The sequence below is a fragment of the Hibiscus syriacus genome, unplaced genomic scaffold, assembly GCF_006381635.1.
Source record: "Hibiscus syriacus cultivar Baekdansim isolate YM2019G1 unplaced genomic scaffold, ASM638163v2 tig00111877_pilon, whole genome shotgun sequence".
NCBI lineage: Eukaryota > Viridiplantae > Streptophyta > Magnoliopsida > Malvales > Malvaceae > Hibiscus > Hibiscus syriacus.
The window spans coordinates 479931-498511 of NW_024063208.1; the positions used below are offsets into that span (position 1 = coordinate 479931).

The following is an 18581-nucleotide window of genomic DNA, read 5'->3' on the forward strand; positions in this document are numbered from 1 at the left end:
TAGAGTAAATAACATGAAGAATGTGGCTAAAAGGACTTGAGATAAAAAAAAAATCTCACAAAGTTTACCAAAACCATTGAGAACATCACCACCCAAGGAGCTTCACATTTTTTTTGTATATAATTCATGTTCGGATTGACAGATCGAGATCAAGTAGTTGATTGAGGCAATTATTAGCCTATTCACAGCATAGATTTGGAAAAAAAATATACGATAACCAAGAAACAAGAAGCACACATTTTGCAAAGATAAGGGACCTTTTATTTAGTATATTCAAAGAAACAACACCACTTTTTACTTGGTATTGAAAGATACATCAACAGATTTTATTTAACTTAAAATCCTAGATGTCACAGCGAATCCAGCATGCTTATACTGCTGATGCCATGTATTGGGGAGTCTTGAGAGTTAAGGCAGACTGAAAGCTGCAACACAAACAAAAGCTGCATTAGAATATTCAAACTAACACCATACAAGGAGTAAATGTAACGCAAAATGTAAATGTACCTCAACACCGGTAACCAACAGGGAGATCAACAATGTTGCAGCGTTTCGGAATGGTCGCTGCAATTTCCGGCCTCACTCCCGCATTGTACACTGTTTGAGAAAACAGAACAGCACAAAGGCATGCTGGATTCTTCATCTTTTTCTCCATCACAGCGCAACAATGCTTGGAAACAGGGACTCTCAGATGCTGTGCTGCGTACGTACATGGTTCCAACTTCTCAGCCTCCTTCTCGATGTCGTGTTTCCCACACGGACCATAATAACCAGCAGTTCTCTCGACTCCATTGAGCCCTGGAATGGTCATACTCACAAGAAACGCGAGAACGCACATGTACTTCACTGAAGTTTCCATTTCCACAATGCAATTCAGGGACACTTTCGATCTACAACTTGAACTCAAACGAAGATGGTACTCAGCTATTTATAGTGAAATAAAGAAGTAAAAAAATAGCCATTTGCACCGATTACAATGGACATGGAACTAGAGAAAGAGTCTTTGGTCTGCAGCTCCTCCTGTTCAAGAACATGGATTTTGAGTTAGCTGACTATATTAAGTCATAGGTACTTACACCTTGTTTCACTGTATAATCTTTCATTAAGCGCCCATAAGAACTAGAATCAAGCAACGCAATACCAAGTCGATAACAATCGAAAGAAAGAAAATTTGAGACTGAGCACCCAGCATTACCATATAAATGTACAAGTATACCAATCGCCTGCTCATCGTTTTTGCCATTTTTCTATAGACAGTTTGTAAGGTATGACTCATAAATATACCGGTAAAGAGGACAGGATTAATTTTGTAATTATGTACTAGGGTTTTCTATTATAAATAGAGATGTAACCTAAACCTATGTGAATAGAATAAAATTTTCTAGCGCCGCCTAGGCACCGAGGACGTAAGCACATTGCAGAACCTCGTTAAAATTCTTGTGTTCTTTCGTTTACTTTGCCGGATTGATCAACACATTTGTGTTTTTCAATTTGTTTCTGTGGGATCTATCTTTGGGAGTATTTTCACACCTCCGTCAGTATAAGACCTCTCTTTTTTTTTCTTCTCAATTTCCTAGGCTTAATTAAAAAAATAAGGTGGTGTTTGTTTTTGAAGAGGTAAAAGGTCTACAGTCTGCGGACCACATCTGCATGCATCTGCAACAGAAGAGGTGGACCAAAAGTCTGCAGTCTGCAAGAAGAAGACTGTTTGTTTTTTAACAACTGCAAACTGCTAAAATAAACTGAAATATAAATAAACTGATCTTTTAATAAATTTAATAAGTATTTTATAATTTTATTATCAATTTAATTTTAATTCAATCTGTTTGTTTCGGTTTAAGTAATTGTTAAAATAATTATATTTTAATTCTCAATTATTATCGATTCACAAATATATCAATAATCGATTTTATAATATCATTTAAATCATCTTAATTTATTCGAGTGGTACAATCCGATTCTAGTAACATCAAAAAATATATATAATATATACTCCATATAATATACATCAATTAGTATTTTTCTATTTAGAAAAAAATATATTATTTGTTTTTTATTTATTTATTCTGTATAAAGGGACTTTCGTACTTTACCAGAATTAAATGATAAGAATCAGATTTTTCAATAGTGTGAATATTTTTTATTAAAACATTTATTTTGTCTTTTAATGCTAATAATTGAATGTCCCCGTGATTTTCTAAGTTTTTATATATAAAAAAAAGTTTACTAAATTTAATTGTATAATATTTTTTACTAAGTTTAATATATTTTTTCAAATAAAATATATTAGATATCGTTGAGTTATATACAAATGATCATTTTCGTCAATAAAGTTTAAAAAATTATAAAATACTTATTAAATTTATTAAAAGATTATAAAATTATTAATAAATTTATCTAAATACTATAAAATAATTATTATATTATCGAACTTTTATAATTTATTACAACATTATAGTGACTATTTTGTAATAATTCATTAAATTTAATGATATTTTATAAGTTTTATAAAATTAATAGTAAAAATGGTTTTTTGAAGTGGTTAGAAGACGTCTGCAGACATAAGGCCACGTCTGCGCCGCGCAAACCATGCGCAGATGTGAGAAGAACTTTTGTCTTCTAAAAAATAAACGGTCTGCAAAATCCAATGTATGCGCGTTGTCTGCACGGCGCAGACATAAGAGCTTGGAAGACCTTAAACAGTGAAAATAAACACCACCTAAGTGTCTAAACTATATCTTTTATTCACTTTAGGTGTCTAGCCTAACGTTTTCTGTTACTATTTTAAGTGTTTGGTCCGCATGACCGTAAAAAAAATCAATAACTATTCGAAACATGACATGTGGTATAATTATAAATTTTTGAAATTTTTTTAAAAAAAATTATTAATATTTTTAAAAAGTATCCAAAAAATTATCCAAAATCTAAAACAACCCCTAAAATATTAATTCCAAAACATTAATTTTGTGGTTGTCGTCTTCCGATCGGCGATCGGCTACCTACACTTTATTGGACCCCTACTGTCAGTTATCCCCTTTTCATCATCCCATCCTTAAATCCCAATACTTGAATCCCTAAATTCAAACACCCAAATCCCTAAATATCAATCAAATTACTTTCATCACAGAAAACATTAAGCACCTACCTTGAAAAAAAACTTTAAGCACATAAAGCGAAGGAAAGGTATAAATTGAACACTTATTTTTTGATAAGGTTTTTTTTATTGAATAGTGGTGAATTGTGTTTAAGTTTGTGTTGGACAATAATAGATAAAAAAAAAATTATGCCAATAGTTTATTTTGTTTTCTGTCTGATCGATTTTGATCACTAATTTTTTTAATTAAGTGTGCTTGGTCCCTTAAGTTATCAGTCTATTCGGTTTAAGTCACTCAATTGTTAACTTTGGTTAACTTATTAACCGTTAACCGAATTTTGAGTTGATAATTAAAAATATAAAAAATCGACGTGTCTTCTTCTGCTGCTGCTAAAATTGTCTTAAGTCCTAACAGAATTCTTCTACTAAAACTTCCGCTAAAACTGTCTCAAGTCTCAACAGTCTTCTTCTAAAACATCTGCTTAAACTATCTTAAGTCTTGACATAAAACACCCTATTTCTACAAAAAGAAAATTTATAACATAAACGCGCTGTTTATAAAAATTCTTACAAAGTTTATTTTCTGTTTTTGCTTTACATAATTTTCAATTTAAACTTAGAATGATTACATAATTTTTCCGTTTGTTTACATATTCTTTCATATGGATTCAAAACTTCGAAAAAATGCATCGTCAATCCTTCATTTCAACCCCTTCAATCTCCTTCACTTTCTTCTTCATCAACTTACTGGTCTTCGCCTAACTCCCAATATCATACACCCAAAATGCAACAAGTATTATGCAGTGTTATGAAAACTTCTGCTGTGGAAACGTATGGAACTTTGTCTTTCCATTTTGGAAGGAGAGTGGCCATGAAATCTGTCACAATGAATGGTTTGGGTTGACCAAATGTGAGGAGGTGGACGATGAACCTGTCATAAAAATCGGAGTGACTGAATTCCGATTGCTTTCCGTCTACCAACCCGGTTATAGGATGACAATCGCTAGAGAAGATTTGTGGGAGAAATTTGTACTTCAACTCTCATCCGGAACATAACTCTGGTATACCCTTTCTTTCGGTTCTCTCCAACAAATCGAAATCTTACAGTGCGAGTCATTAGTACCAAGCGATCGATCTCGATTTCCGTGCATCCCAGGGTCAAATTCTTTCTATGCCGATGATTTAGTTGAGAGAGGTTCTTATGAACAGTTTAGCCGCTCTTGTCGTGGCGCACTATCCAAGTTCAGATTAATCAGAGCCATTACGAACAACACCAAATGGAAGGGCCGACAAGTTTTGAATCTGGGAGATGGAGACTGGGATTTGATGTGGAATATAATATGCCCGAAATTTTCCGTGCGACAAGCAACAGTCACAAAGGTCTATGAGATAACGTGAGTTCACGTCAATACCCCGTCTGCAAAAAGCCTGGTATGCATAATCTCTCAAAACCCCATTCTTCCTTCACATCAAAGTAATTGCTAAAATTTGGTGAATTAAGAAGAAGAACTGAAGAAGAAGAAAAAAATGGAGCAACGGTCCAGGGACTTAAACCGAACGGATCGATAATGTAAGGCACCAAGCGCACTTAATTAAAAAATCCGTGATCAAAGTTAGTCAGACCGAAACAAAGAAGAAGACAAAGAGGACTAACGGCCAAGGAATAAGAAGAAGAAGAAGAAGACAAAGGGAATTAACGGCTGAGGAATAAGAAGAAGAAGAAGAATACAACAAAGCGGATCAACGGCCGAGGGACTTAAACTGAACCGATCGATAACATAAGGTACCAAATACATCAAAGTCAGTCAAACCGAAAATAAAGGGGATTATTGGCATAATTTACCCAAAAAGTAATTCAGAGTACTGAAGTTGCAAAATTGTGTTTGTGTAAATCATGCTTATTTATTGTGTGACACTCTTAATGCTGCAGGAAATTTAGTGACTGAGGAAGAACAAGTCAGTTTCGCTTTAGCTGGCTAATCGATGAAGTATAAGTTTGTTATTGCAATAGCTTCAGTTGCAAAATTGTGTTTGTGTAAATCATGCTTATTTATTGTGTGACACTCTTAATGCTGCAGGAAATTTAGTGACTGAGGAAGAACAAGTCAGTTTCGCTTTAGCCGGCTAACCGATGAAGTATAAGTTTGTTATTGCAATAGCTTCTCGAGAATCATTGTCTTTGGAAGCACTCAAAGTATTGTTACTCGATTGTTATTCCAATTGACCACAGTGTCGACTGTGTGGTGGTGTTAGACATACAGTTCAGAAGTGTTATGCAGCCAATGAAAGTGAAACTGGAAAAGATATCCAAAACATTAAATTTATTCAACAAATGTTGTTTAGCCACAACAACAGAGGGAAGAAGCACTAATACCGGATTATAATCACATTATTGTCTGTCCACACCGTTTTTACACCGTTTTTCGCCCGGGAGGGGAAAAGCCGATACCGACTATGGGTTCTCTTTGAAAAATGTTAAGAAATGTGAGGAGTCGCCACCAATCATTTAAGGTTCCATTGGAACACCGTAAGAAACCGGGTGATTTTAATAAAAAAAATTATTTTTATCAAAATACCGAGTTTTGGGGTCTGTAAAAAATCCAGAAATCAGGTTCGGGAATTGGTTAGGCGTGGGGAAGGATTAGCACCCCACAAGCGCCCAAAAATTGGTACCTAGTTGATTACCCTATATTTAAAATTGGAAATTTTGAGTTCGATCTTTATTTAATTTGAAAAGCATTATGAATGCAAAGTTGAAAAGGATATACGTTTATCGAGACCGATAGCATTCGCCCCCGAGCGTAAATGCGGAGATCAACTATTGTGTCTAATAACCGAACATTGCCTCGTTTTTAGAAAACATGATGTAGTTTTAAAAAGGATGTCGACTTATTTAGGGAATCACCAGTAGTTACCCCCTGACAATGATCATGGGAGAATTGAACAGTATTAATCACCAGTAGTCACCCCCAAGCTTTTTCTAACGTAAGGTGTTAAATTATGAGAATTAAGGAACCTAAGGGATCAAATCTAAAAATGTTGGCTCTAGTATTAATCATATTTAATTATATCTATATTAAAAGTCTAATCGAAGTTCAGGGACTAAAAGGGTCAACGTATAAAATACCGAGTTCTAAAAGATTTAAAAGAATAATGACCTAATTGTAATAAAATCTAAATATATAGATTAAGATGCAAGAAAAAAAAAGATGTAACTAAATAAAAAAAATAAATAGAGACCAAAATGTAAGAAATTAAAATTCAGTAGCTAAATTAAGAACTACCAGGGACTAAATTGAAATAAAATGAAACTGAGTGATAAAATAAAAATAAACTAAAAACGAAAGATCCAGTGACCAAAATGTAAAAACACAGCTAAATTTGACTGACTAAAATAGTAAATTTACTATATAATTAACACATGCATAACAAATAGGTATAGTATCGATTTTGGTCCCTATAGGGACCAAAATGTAAAAACACGACAAACTTACAGGTATTTATGATGTAATTTTACCATTAATCTAGTATAGATATACCACTTTTAAGCTTTTTTTGTTTCATTTTTCACCAAAACCCCAAAAAAATGGAGAGAGTTCTCTCAACTCTCCCCCAGCCGGCTCAATGCCGACCATCTTCCGGCTGCCGCTCCAACCGCCGTACACGGTGGACAGAATTACCAAAACGATCCCAAATTTTCATTGAAGCTAGATCTACCTATCTCGAACCTAACCCAAAGCCTAAAACTACCCAAAACAACCCTGAATCACGCAAAAACTAGCTAAAACCGTTCAGCTCCCATGGATTCCGGCGAGCCTCCGACGACACTGGTAAGATCCAACCCTCTACTTATTTTCGTTATTATTTTGCTGTAGATATACTTGGATCGTTGGTTAGGTTCGAAATAAAAAACAGTTGGTTTTTTTATTCGAATATATAATAGTGTTTAGAGGAAACTAAGGTCACTCTTTGTTTCGAACGTAAACAAAAACTACTGAGATTCAATAGAAAAAACACATGAAAAAAATTAAATAAATAAAATGATGTTTGAATGTAAAAAAACAGAGAAAAAACCCTTCAAACTGATTGTTATTCCTTTCTTGTGGATCTGCCAAAAATCCCCCTCTTACATTTTTGCTTCTGGTTCATATAGCCCCCGATTCTTACATTACTTTTTTCCTTACTTTTTTCTTTTTCTTTTTTTCTTTTTCTTTTTTTCTTTTTCTTTTGCTTTTACTTTTTTCTTTTTACTTTTTTGAAACAAATAGTTGATATCATTGTGTTTTATTGGTGGATCCAGTTGGAATTCGATGGAGAAATCGGTGGCCTGGGCTCGGGTCAGATCCGGGTTGAACCTTGGGTCTGGTACGGGGCTAAAAATTGGTGATTACAGCTGCCCTTCTTTGCTCGTTGCTGTGAAACGTTCCAAGTTATTCTCATTATGAACTTTTCACTCTTCTGTTCGGATGAGTTCTTCTCATTATGAACCCTTCCATTGAAATGTTAATACACCTCCTTCTGTGATGGAATCGAATGAGATATCGGTGCTGATTTACCTCCTTCTGTGATAGAATCAAGCTAAAAGTTGAGCAAGTTCTTCTCATTATGAACTTTCTCCTCTAGGACAAGTTCTTCTCATTATGAACTCTACACTGGAAATGTTGATCCAAGGTCGAACAAGTTCTTCTCATTATGAACTTTTTCTCCCTTGTTGGACGAGTTCTTCTCATTATGAACTCTCCACTGGGAACGTTGATCAAAGGTTGAGAAAGTTCTTCATATTATGAACTTCTTCTTCGTTGTTGGATGAGTTCTTCTCATTTATGAACTCTCCATCGGAAATTCCAATCCCTCAAGTGAGGCGTCACTGATTCGAAATGTCATGAATCGAGTTATAGGTCGAACAAGATCTTCTCATTATGAACTTCTTCTCCCTCTGTCGGGTGAGATCTTCTCATTATGAACTCTACACTTGAAATGTTGATCAATTCATCTTCCCTTTGAAAAGTTTTAAACCTACAAAAGATTGTCATATGTCAGTGATTTGGTGTTTGAAGTACCCAAAGGCATTGACCCGAAGGTTCTCGAATCTTTGTTGAGATCCACTTCTTTCAAAAATGAAGACTTGAATTGATTCATTGCTGAAATCTTCTTCTTCAACATGGAATTGTGAAACAAAATCTTTATTTTTTTACTTTCTGTCAAATATTAAACATTTGTGAGGGAAACAAATGAATCAAAAGAAATCTATTTGAAGAGAAACTATCTCAAGTGAGATAATATTTGTTTCAAGGGGAATTGTATCTAGAGAGACAAAACTTTGTTTCAAGAGAAACTATCTCAAGGGAGACAAAATTTGTTTCAAGGGAAACAGATTCAAAGATTTTGTGTTTCAAGAGAAACTGTCTCAAGAGAGACAAAATTTGTTTCAAGAGAAACTATCTCAAGGGAGACAAAACTTGTTTCAAGAGAAACTGTCTTAAGGGAGACAAAACTTGATTCAAAGGAAACTATCTCAAGAGAGACAAAACTTTGTTTCAAGAGAAACTGTCTCAAGGGAGACAAAACTTGTTTCAAGGGAAACTGTCTCAAGAGAGAGAGAAATTGTCTCAAGAGGGACAACATTTGTTTCAATGGAAACTGTCTCAAGGGAGACGAAATTAGTTTCATGGAAAACGTTTTCAAAGTTTATGTTTCAAGAGAAACTGTCTCAAGAGAGAAAAAATTTGTTTCAAGGGAAATGGTATCAAGAGAGGCATAATTTGTTTCAAGAGGAAACAATCTCAAAGTTTATCAATTTTGTTTCCAGTGAAACAATTTCAGAATTTGTATTTTAAAGAAAAAATGTCTCCAGTGAGGTGAAACTGTTTTGAAAGAAACAATCTCAAGTGAGACCAACTTTTTTTTAAGTGAAATAAACTCGAAATTTGTATCTCAAAGGAAACAAAGTTTCAAGTGAGACAAAAATTATTTTGAAAGAAAGCGTCTCAAGCGAGATAAGTTGGTTTTGAGGGAAACAATCTCAAAGGTAATGGACAGTCTACTTGTTCATGCATGCTAAGGAAATCCTTTCAGAAGATCTGATCATTGACTTAATGAAGTCAAATCTGTTGATGGTGCTGCTCTTTCAGGTTGAAGACATCTGGTCATTTCCGAGCTTTTATTTCCTAAAAGATCGAAATGATGTATTTATGACTTCCTATCTTGTATGTTTTTGGGTTTCATGATGACGTTTGTATTTTATTTGATGAATTATTGAATTTTTCCTCAAGAGAGGGAAACTTTAAGTCTTTATTGCACATGATGATGAATGCAAACGTGCAAATTTCATGTGTCATGTATGTATATGTATGTGTGAGGGAAACGATTGTGTAAACAGTCTTCATTCTATCCCTGACTCCAGTTCGTCTTCATTTCCACCAGGGTGTACTCTCACACACCTCATTCTGAGATAATTTGTTTCTTTGCCCCATCAAATTTTGCATCCCTTGCCCCAGCTTCGATCATGAGCTTCGGAGAGGTTTTTTGAATTCAAAGATACTTCCAGAGAACTTATCTTGTTTGAAAATGTTTTTCTTCTTTTGAATTTTCAAAATTTTGAAAAATATCAAAAGGAATTTTGAAAAAAAAATATTGCTTCCTTCTAAATTTCACAATTAAAACAAATCATAAAATATGAGTTCATCAAATATCAAAAGAATCAACTGGTCTTTTAATCTTTGATAGCTTCAAATCATAGACAAATATTAAGATTGAAAGATTGGTTTTGAGGTTCGCTACTTAAATTCTAAGGTTTGCTTCATCAATTTGGTCGTCGTGAAGATCATGGCATGCCCCTTTTTTTTGGCTTAACATTTTGATTAGAGGCAGACAAAATGTCATAACTAGCATAGTCAATTGCTAGACTCTTTAGAACACCTTTGTTTCAGTTCTCTGAAATCTTTCATTTGTTCAAGTTTCGTAGACTCCTCTAGAAAAGGCAATGTAGAAATATCGGTCTAAAAATGAGATTTCTGAGTGCTCGTGTGATTTTGACTATAACAGGTGTTCCTCAACTCCCTTAGTCCATATTCACTGAAATTCCTTATTTAGTAAATCAGATTTAATTTTCCCACTGTTTGACTAGCTGAGTCCAGCTTTATTGTACATATATATTATAATCACCTTTGTTTGGCTAGCTGAAGGATTCATGTCGTCATAAAGTCTTTGACCTAACAATCACAGTGGAGCAGACACTGAATTGCCAAGTATCTGATCACTATCATGGTTTGAATGTAATCTATTCATAAAGCCAGGACTTTCAAGTTTCCTCTATAACCAATTGCTTTAGCGGAATAGCTCAGCTTTATTGTATATATATATATATATATATTCTGGGTATACAGATTCCATTTCTTAAGCTCGTCAAGGAGAAACTGTTATAGTCCAGATGTTTGTTGAAGGTCAGAATATCTCATCGTTAGAATTAAATTCCCAAGCAGCTGTCCTAAACTAGATTCGCCTACTTAACCATTTCATCTGAGAAGATCATGATCATCATTGAACGTCATCAACAGAAGTATAAACCAATTAGTTTTGCAAACTCATGTGCAAGTTGCCCCACTTTGTCCGCTCCTAACACATACATGAATGCCAAACCCTTTGATTGCCTTTTCATGCGAGGATAAAACTAGATCAGTCCCTTCAAGAGAAAGGTATGTATTGTGGTGTATTAGTAGGATCAAGGGGTCATTTTTTTGCTGGGGTTCAATCTTGTCATTTGCCAAAGATTAACAACCTCAATTATTAAAGAGTTTTTAACTAAGATGATATTCAATGAATTTCAAGATTAAAATTTGATCATTGTTCATTTCCTAAGAATGAAGCATTTTATTTAAAATATTCAAACTTCAAGTGACTTACAAACATTTAAACATAAATAGAAAAACAAGTTCAAACAAGACAATATGCGAGTGCATAGAAAGTTCGTAGTGGCTGCAATGATTTTTCTCGGTTTGCATCAGAATGCCCCGTCATTCATCAAATGTTCATGCCCATGAATCAATTAGATGCTAAACTTTACACTCCAATGCCCTGCAATTCTTAGTAAGGTACCTTGATCTTCAGATGGTGATAACATCACATCCATAGCTCTCAAACCCCTTTTTTATGCAAATAGGGTGACTTCATCTTACCTCAAAACTTTTATCTCAAGACTCTCCGCGAGTTACTCTCGGGATTCGCTGAGATGCAATGTATACCATGTAATGTACAATGTATATATAATGATGCAAAGATGCAAATGCAAATGTAAAGATGCAAAGATGCAAAAATGGGAGTGCAAAATGTGAGATGCAAATGCGACAAGGAATTGATACCAAAATAACTGTTCCTAGAAAAATTCTCATAAAACTGACAATGTCTCAGTACACTGGGGAAGTGAAAATCTGGTCCATCTGTAAGTCGCCTAGCTCCTGCGAGCATCTAGGTAGTGCATCATCTTCAAAGCTTCTATATTATCTCCTACTTTCAGAAGTCCTTCGAACTGGTTTGTGATCTTCAACTGTTGGCTTCATCGTCGAATCGTCTCGAGTCCAACTTGTTACCTCCGCAGGAAAATGTCTGGATCTTCTCCTTGGTAAATAGACTCCCTCTTGAAGCTACTTGATCCACACAAAGCATCTTCGAAGTCTTATCGTTCCTAACGAAAGCCATTGTTGTGGCATTGATTTTCAAGAACCTTCTAAATGATCAGTTATTTAGGTATCAATACCTTTGAATGATATGTCATGTTTATGCAAAAATGCAACAAAAGCAGACAAAAGGAAATCATTGTTAGTAGAAACAAGACAAAAAGAATCAAGTTAGTTGAAATGATTAGTCAAAGAAATGTAATCTTAGCAAAATAATTAAATTCGACTCAAAGTTGAGACTGAAAAATAAATCAAAGAAAATTAATAGTCCTAACCGCATGCGTTCTAGTTCTCCTAGGTTATCCACATGGCTCTAGCAGGGTAGGTTTACTAAATTCTCTATATGAGGTTGGGTTCTAGCAAAGGTTCTCAAGCCATCTTTACAGCATGCTAAGGTTGCCCCCCAATTCTGGCCCATTACAGACTTGCAAATCGGGTTCAGCTCAGGGGATCACACCACTAAAAGCGTACCTCATATCTGATATCCGAATAGACAACTTAGGATGCTTTCTAGAAATACTTTGTCATAACCACATAAGGAAGCCCAATGCTCCTCGTGAGGTGTGACGGTTCTCCCTACTTAGGTAAATCGAGTTTGAGCTCGGGTTTAGAGCTGTGATATGCAACAGTCTTTAAAATTCATAGAAGTGTAAGCATTAACCAAAGAGAAAATCTTTTTTTTTTGAAAGGACATAATGAACCGTAAATTAAACAAGATTGAACTCGTAATTTCCAAAATCATAAATATAGGGTAACCAACTCGTGGCTCGACTGTCAATTTATTTTAAAAACAAAAGTCCCCAACGGAGTCGCCAAGCTGTCGACACTGTTTTTCGCCCGGGTTGGGAAAAGTCGATACCGACTAGGGGTTTTCTCTTTGAAAAATGTTTCGAAATGTGAGGAGGTGCCACCAATCATTTAAGGTGCAATTGGAACACCATAAAAACCGGTTGATTTTAATAAAACATTTTATTTATATCAAAATATAGAGTTTTTGGGTTTGTAAAAAATCCAAAAATCAGGTTCGGGAATCGGTTACGCGTGGGGAAGGATTAGCACCCCCACAAGCGCCTAAAAATTGGTACCTAATTGATTACCCTATATTTAAAATTAGAAATTTTGTGTTCGGTCTTTATTTAATTTGAAAAGCATTATGGATGCAAAGTTGAAAATGATATTTGTTTATCGAGACGATAGCATTCGCCCCCGAGCGTAAATGCGGGAGATCAACTATTGTGTCTAATAACCGAACATTGCCTCATTTTTAGAAAACATGATGTGGTTTTAAAAAGGATGTCGACTTATTTAGGGAATCACCAGTAGTCACCCTCTGAGCATGATCGCGAGAGATATACTATTAATTCTTTTTCTAACGTAAATTAAGGCTTTTTCTAACGTAAGGTGTTAAATTATGAGAATTAAGGAACCTAGGGGCTTAAATCTAAAATTGTTGACTCTAGTATTAATCATATTTAATTATATCAATATTAAAAGTCTAATCGAAGTTCAGGGACTAAAAGGGTCAAAGTCTAAAATATCAAGTTCTAATTAAAAAATAATAATGACCTAATTGTAATAAAAATCTAAATATATAGATTAAGATGCAAGAAAACAAAAGAAGTAACTAAATAAAAATAAACATGGACCAAAATGTAAGAAATTAAAATTTAGTAGCTAAATTAAGAACTAACATGGACTAAATTAAAATAAAATGAAACTGAGTGATAAAATAAAAATAAATTAAAAACAAAAGGTTCAGTGACCAAAATGTAAAAACACAGATAAATTTGAATGAATAAAATAGTAAATTTATCAGATAATTAACACATTCATAATAAATAGGTATAGTGTCAATTTTGGTCCCTATAGGGACCAAAAAGTAAAAATGCAGCAAACTTACAGGCATTTATGATGTAATTTTACCATTAATCTAGCATATATATACCACTTTTAAGCCTTTTTTTTTTGTTTCATTTTTCACCAAAACCCCCAAAATAATGGGGAGAGTTCTCTCGACTCCCCCATCTGGCTCAACGCCGGCAGCTCTCCTCACCCCGACCACCTTCCGATCGCCGCTCTGGCCGCCGCACATGGTGGCTGGAATCACCAAAACGATCCCAAAATTTCATCGAAGCTAGATCCACCCATCCTGAAGCCTAAAACTACCCAAAACGACCCCGAATCAAGCAAAAACCGGCCCAAACCATTCAGCTCCCATGGATTCCGTCGAGCCTCCGACGACACTGGTAAGATCCGACCCTCTACTTATTTTCGTTATTATTTTGCTGTAGATATACTAGGATCGTTGGTTAGGTTCGAAATAAAAAAAAACCCCTTGATTGTTTTTTTATTCGAATATATATTAGTGTTTAGGGGAAACTAAGGTTACACTTTGTTTCGAACATAAACAAAATCTATTGAGATTCAACAGAAAAAAACACATGAAAAAATTAAATAAACAAATTATGTTCGAATATAAAAAAAATAGAGAAAAAAACCCTTCAAACTGATTGTTATTCCTTTCTTGTGGATCTACCAAAAATCCCCCCTCTTACATTCTTGCTTCGGGTTCATATAGCCCCCCCGATTAGTACATTACTTTTTTCCTTACTTTTTTGTTTTCTTTTTCTTTTGCTTTTACATTTTTCTATTTTACTTTTTTGAAACAAAATGATTGAATTCAAATAGTTGATATCATTGTATTTTTATTGGTGGATCCAGTTGAAATTCGATGGAGAAATTGGTGGCCTAGGCTCGGGTCAGTTCCGGGTCTAACCTTGGGTCTGGTACGGGACTGAAAATTGGTGATTACACTGCCTCATCTTACACACACCATATCACCAATGATCATGCCAAACTCCATTCAAGTGCAGCCTATACATGTAATACTTCACTACTTGTGGGCAACGGTGACAGTATTAGAATTTTCCATGTTGATCAGGGTTTCCTTAATACTCATTTTTAGCCTTTATTCTTGTAAAATTTAATATGTATTCCTTATATAAAGAAGAATCATCTTTTTGTGTCTCAACTTGCCCAATATAATAACGAGTTTTTTGAGTTTCATCTTTATGGATGTTTTGTGAAAGGTTCATTGACAGACGTAGTTTTACTTGTCAAAATAAAACAAAATCCTCTTCTCAAATAAAATAAATAGAAATAAATATAGTATAGTGAAAGAGGGTCGATCCACATGGACTTAAAAATTCCTGATGTGATTTATTGTCTATTTTTGTCCAGGCAACTACAAGAAAAATAAATTAAAAAGGGGTGTTTCACAATTGAGGGATGAAACATAAAAGAAAATTAAAATTAAAATTAAAATCAAAGTAAAAAAAATGAAAACGTAAATAAAGTTTGTTTCAATTCCGTTTGATCATCGAAATGGATTTTTGCTCCGAGATTCATGTCGGTTACAATCTATAAGGCGAACCCATTGTAACTTGTCTTTCTCTCTCATAACCGATCTTCCCAAGTCACTCTCCGAAACTCGATTCTTGAATGGGTAACCCACATCTATTGTCGTTAGAACAAACAAAATTAAGTACTAGAAAGACCCGACTCGGATTATATTGTCTTGTTGAGAATCAAATTCGATCCCGATTTCCCTTAGCGGACCACCGCTAAGTGTGTTCTTAGGAAGTCGAATATGGCACAGGTCGATCCTTTCTCCCAACTATAAATTAAAACAACATCCAGACCAACGTCGACTTTTTGATTTTAAATCGTTTTAATTTTAAAAATATGGTCAATTGTCAATCTTTGATTCCAAAAAATTGAGAATGAAACTCGAAGGTATTTTAATACTTTTTCAATTCTCACATATGGAATTGAGTCATCGCTAGCTCTCGATTAATAAAAAAAAAGAAACTTTATAAAACAGAGAATGAAAATTACAAGATAAAATTCAAGATAAAGAGATATGAGATATCTAAGCCATACCCTAAGGAGGGTATTTATAGGCTTCTAAATCCTAAAAATAACAAGAAATTCAAAATGAAAATAATCTTAAATCTTAAAAGATAAATCCAAGTGTTTTTTAATTCAAACTTAAATTTAGACTACTAAAAATTTCATCCATCCTCTTCCAGATAATGATGATTGGATTGCTTCTAGAAACTTCGTGCTAACTAGACCTTCTAGAAACTACCACGTCAGACCCGCATCGTGCCCATGCCTCCAGCCGCCAGAAAAAAAAAAAAGTTGCAGAACGCGCCCTTTGCTTCCAATTCCAATAAACAGGTTATTTGCACAGAAATAAGCAAATGCAACCAAATCAGTATTGAAAAAGTTCATAAAGCAGGAGAATGGCAAGTAAAAAGTGTCAATTGCAACCAACTCACAAAATTCCCTAACTTGTCTCATACTTGCCTCAAGTATACTTTGATCAAACTAGTAAGAGCTCGATTTACTTCCTCCAACCGTTTCATACTCAAGCAAATTATGAAAGGCAAGCTCACAATAACCATTTGAATCAAAAGACCAATCAAGTGATGCAATTTTAGTATGTTCTAGTTGTTAGTGGCATTGAGCTAGTTTGGAATTAGTTTCCTTACGTAGATTAGGTGGAGCATTCGAGGAAGCCTTAGAGCAACGAGGACCAAATCAAGAGCATATCAGAGTACGTCTCAAGTTTTGAAGGGCATGTATATTTATAAACCTTGTTGTAAAGTTGAGCCATAAAGTTATTTTAAGTTGGTTTGTATATTTTTGAATGTAAATATTATTTTGGGAGCTCCCCTATGTAAAGTTTTCAATTATATTTATGATTGATTTTAATACGAAAAAGGTTAGTAAAATGGTCGCTTTTAAATAAGAGAAATGAGAAAAATTTTGGTCTGCCACTTCGATGGTTCCGTGTAGCATCCTAATTGGTCGATTGTTTGTCGTATTAGTTTAGGGTGTTACAAAGCACTACTCATGAAAAAGATGATCACTAACTAGAAACAAATAGAGTAAATAACATGAAGAATGTGGCTAAAAGAGGACTTAAGATAAAAAAAATTGTCACAAAGTTTACCAAAACACCATTGAGAACATCACCGCCCAAGGAGCTTGACATTTTTTGTATATAATTCATGTTCGGATTGACAGATCGAGATCAAGTAGTTGATTTAGGCAATTATTAGCCTATTCACAGCATAGATTTGGAAAAAAAAATATACGATAACCAAGAAACAAGAAGCACACATTTTGCAAAGAGAAGGGACCTTTTATTTAGTATTATTCAAAGAAACAACGCCACTTTTTACTTGGTATTGAAAGATACATCAACAGATTTTATTTAACTTAAAATGCTGGATATCACAATGAATCCAGCATGCTTATACTGCTGATGCCACACAATGGGGAATCTTCAGAGTTAAGGAAGAGTGAAACCTGTAAGAAATAAACAACAGCTTCATTAGAGTATAGAAACAAACACCACACAAGGAGTAAAGGTAATGTGAAATGCGAAATGTACCTCCACACTGGTAACCAACAGGGCGATCAACAATGTTGCAGCGTTTCGGAATGGTCACTGCAATTTCCGGCCTCACTCCCGCATTGTACGCTGTTTGAGAAAACAGAACAGCACAAAGGCATGCTGGATTCTTCACCTTTTTCTCCATCACAGTGCAACAACGCTCGGAAACCGGGACTCTCCGATGCTGTGCTGCGTACGTACATGCTTCCAACTTCTCAGCCTCCTTCTCGATGTCGTGTTTCCCACACGGACCATAATAACCAGCAGTTCCCTCGACTCCATTGAGCCCTGAAATGGTCATACACACAAGAAACGCGAGAACGCACATGTACTTCACTGAAGTTTCCATTTCCACAATGCAATTCGGGACACTTTCGATTTACAACTTGAACTCAACGAAGATGGTACTCGGTTATTTATAGTGAAATAAAGAAGTAAAAAAAGTAGCCATTGCACCGATACAATGGACTGGAACTAGAGAAAGAGTCTTTGGTCAGCTGCAGCACCTCCTGTTCAAGAACATGGATTTGAGTTAGCTGACTATATTAAGTCATACGTACTTACACCTTATTTCACTGTATAATCTTCGTTAAGCGCCCATACAACGATAATCTTTCGTTAAGCGCCCATACAACTAGAATCAAGTAACGCAATACCAAGTCGATAACAATGGAAATAAAGAAAATTTGAAACCGTGCACCCAGCATTACCATGTAAATGTATAAGTCTACCAATCGCCTGCTCATCGTTTTTGCCATTTTTATAGACAGTTGTGTTTTTCAATTAGTTTCTGTGGGATCTATTTTGGGAGTATTTCACACCTCCGTCTGTATAAGACCTCTTTTTTTTTCTTCTCATTTTCCTAGGCTAATTAAAATATAAGTGCCTAAACTATATCTTTATTCACTAGGTGTTTAGCCTAGCGTTTATTAATATTTTAAAAAAATTCTCAAAATCTAAAACAACCCCTAAAATATTAATTCCAAACATCAACTTTGTCGTTGTCGTCCGCGCGATGTCTACCTACACTTTGTGGACCCCTACTGTCAGCTATCCCCTGTCTTTGGAAGCACTCAAAGTATTGTTACTCGATTGTTTATTCCAATTGACACAGTGTCGACTGTGTGGTGGTGTTAGACATACAGTTCAGAAGTGTTATGCTGCCAATGAAAGTGAAACTGGAAAAGATATCCAAAACATTAATTTATTCAACAAATGTTGTTCAGCCACAACAACAGAGGGAAGAAGCACTATATACCGGATTATAATCACGTTACTGCCTCATCTTCCACACACCATATCACCAATGATCATGCCAAACTTCATTCAAGTGCAGCATACATGTAAC

At 34.8% G+C, this 18581-nt stretch overlaps 1 protein-coding gene across 2 annotated transcripts; it reads right to left on the reverse strand.

Moving 5' to 3' along the window:
* Window positions 1–315: 315 nt before the first annotated feature.
* LOC120172707 lies at window positions 316–17614 on the reverse strand. Of its 2 annotated transcripts, none has more exons than XM_039180105.1 (2): window positions 17231–17614; window positions 316–425 (listed from the first exon to the last, which is right to left on the reverse strand). In XM_039180105.1, exons 1-2 carry the CDS (start codon window positions 17580–17582, stop codon window positions 409–411), a joined length of 369 nt encoding a protein of 122 aa, XP_039036036.1. In that variant the 5' UTR covers window positions 17583–17614; the 3' UTR covers window positions 316–408. The 2 variants fall into 2 exon arrangements, with proteins under 2 accessions (XP_039036036.1, XP_039036037.1); XM_039180106.1 differs by lacking the exon at window positions 316–425 and adding an exon at window positions 16958–17145.
* Between the last annotated feature and the right edge of the window lie 967 nt (window positions 17615–18581).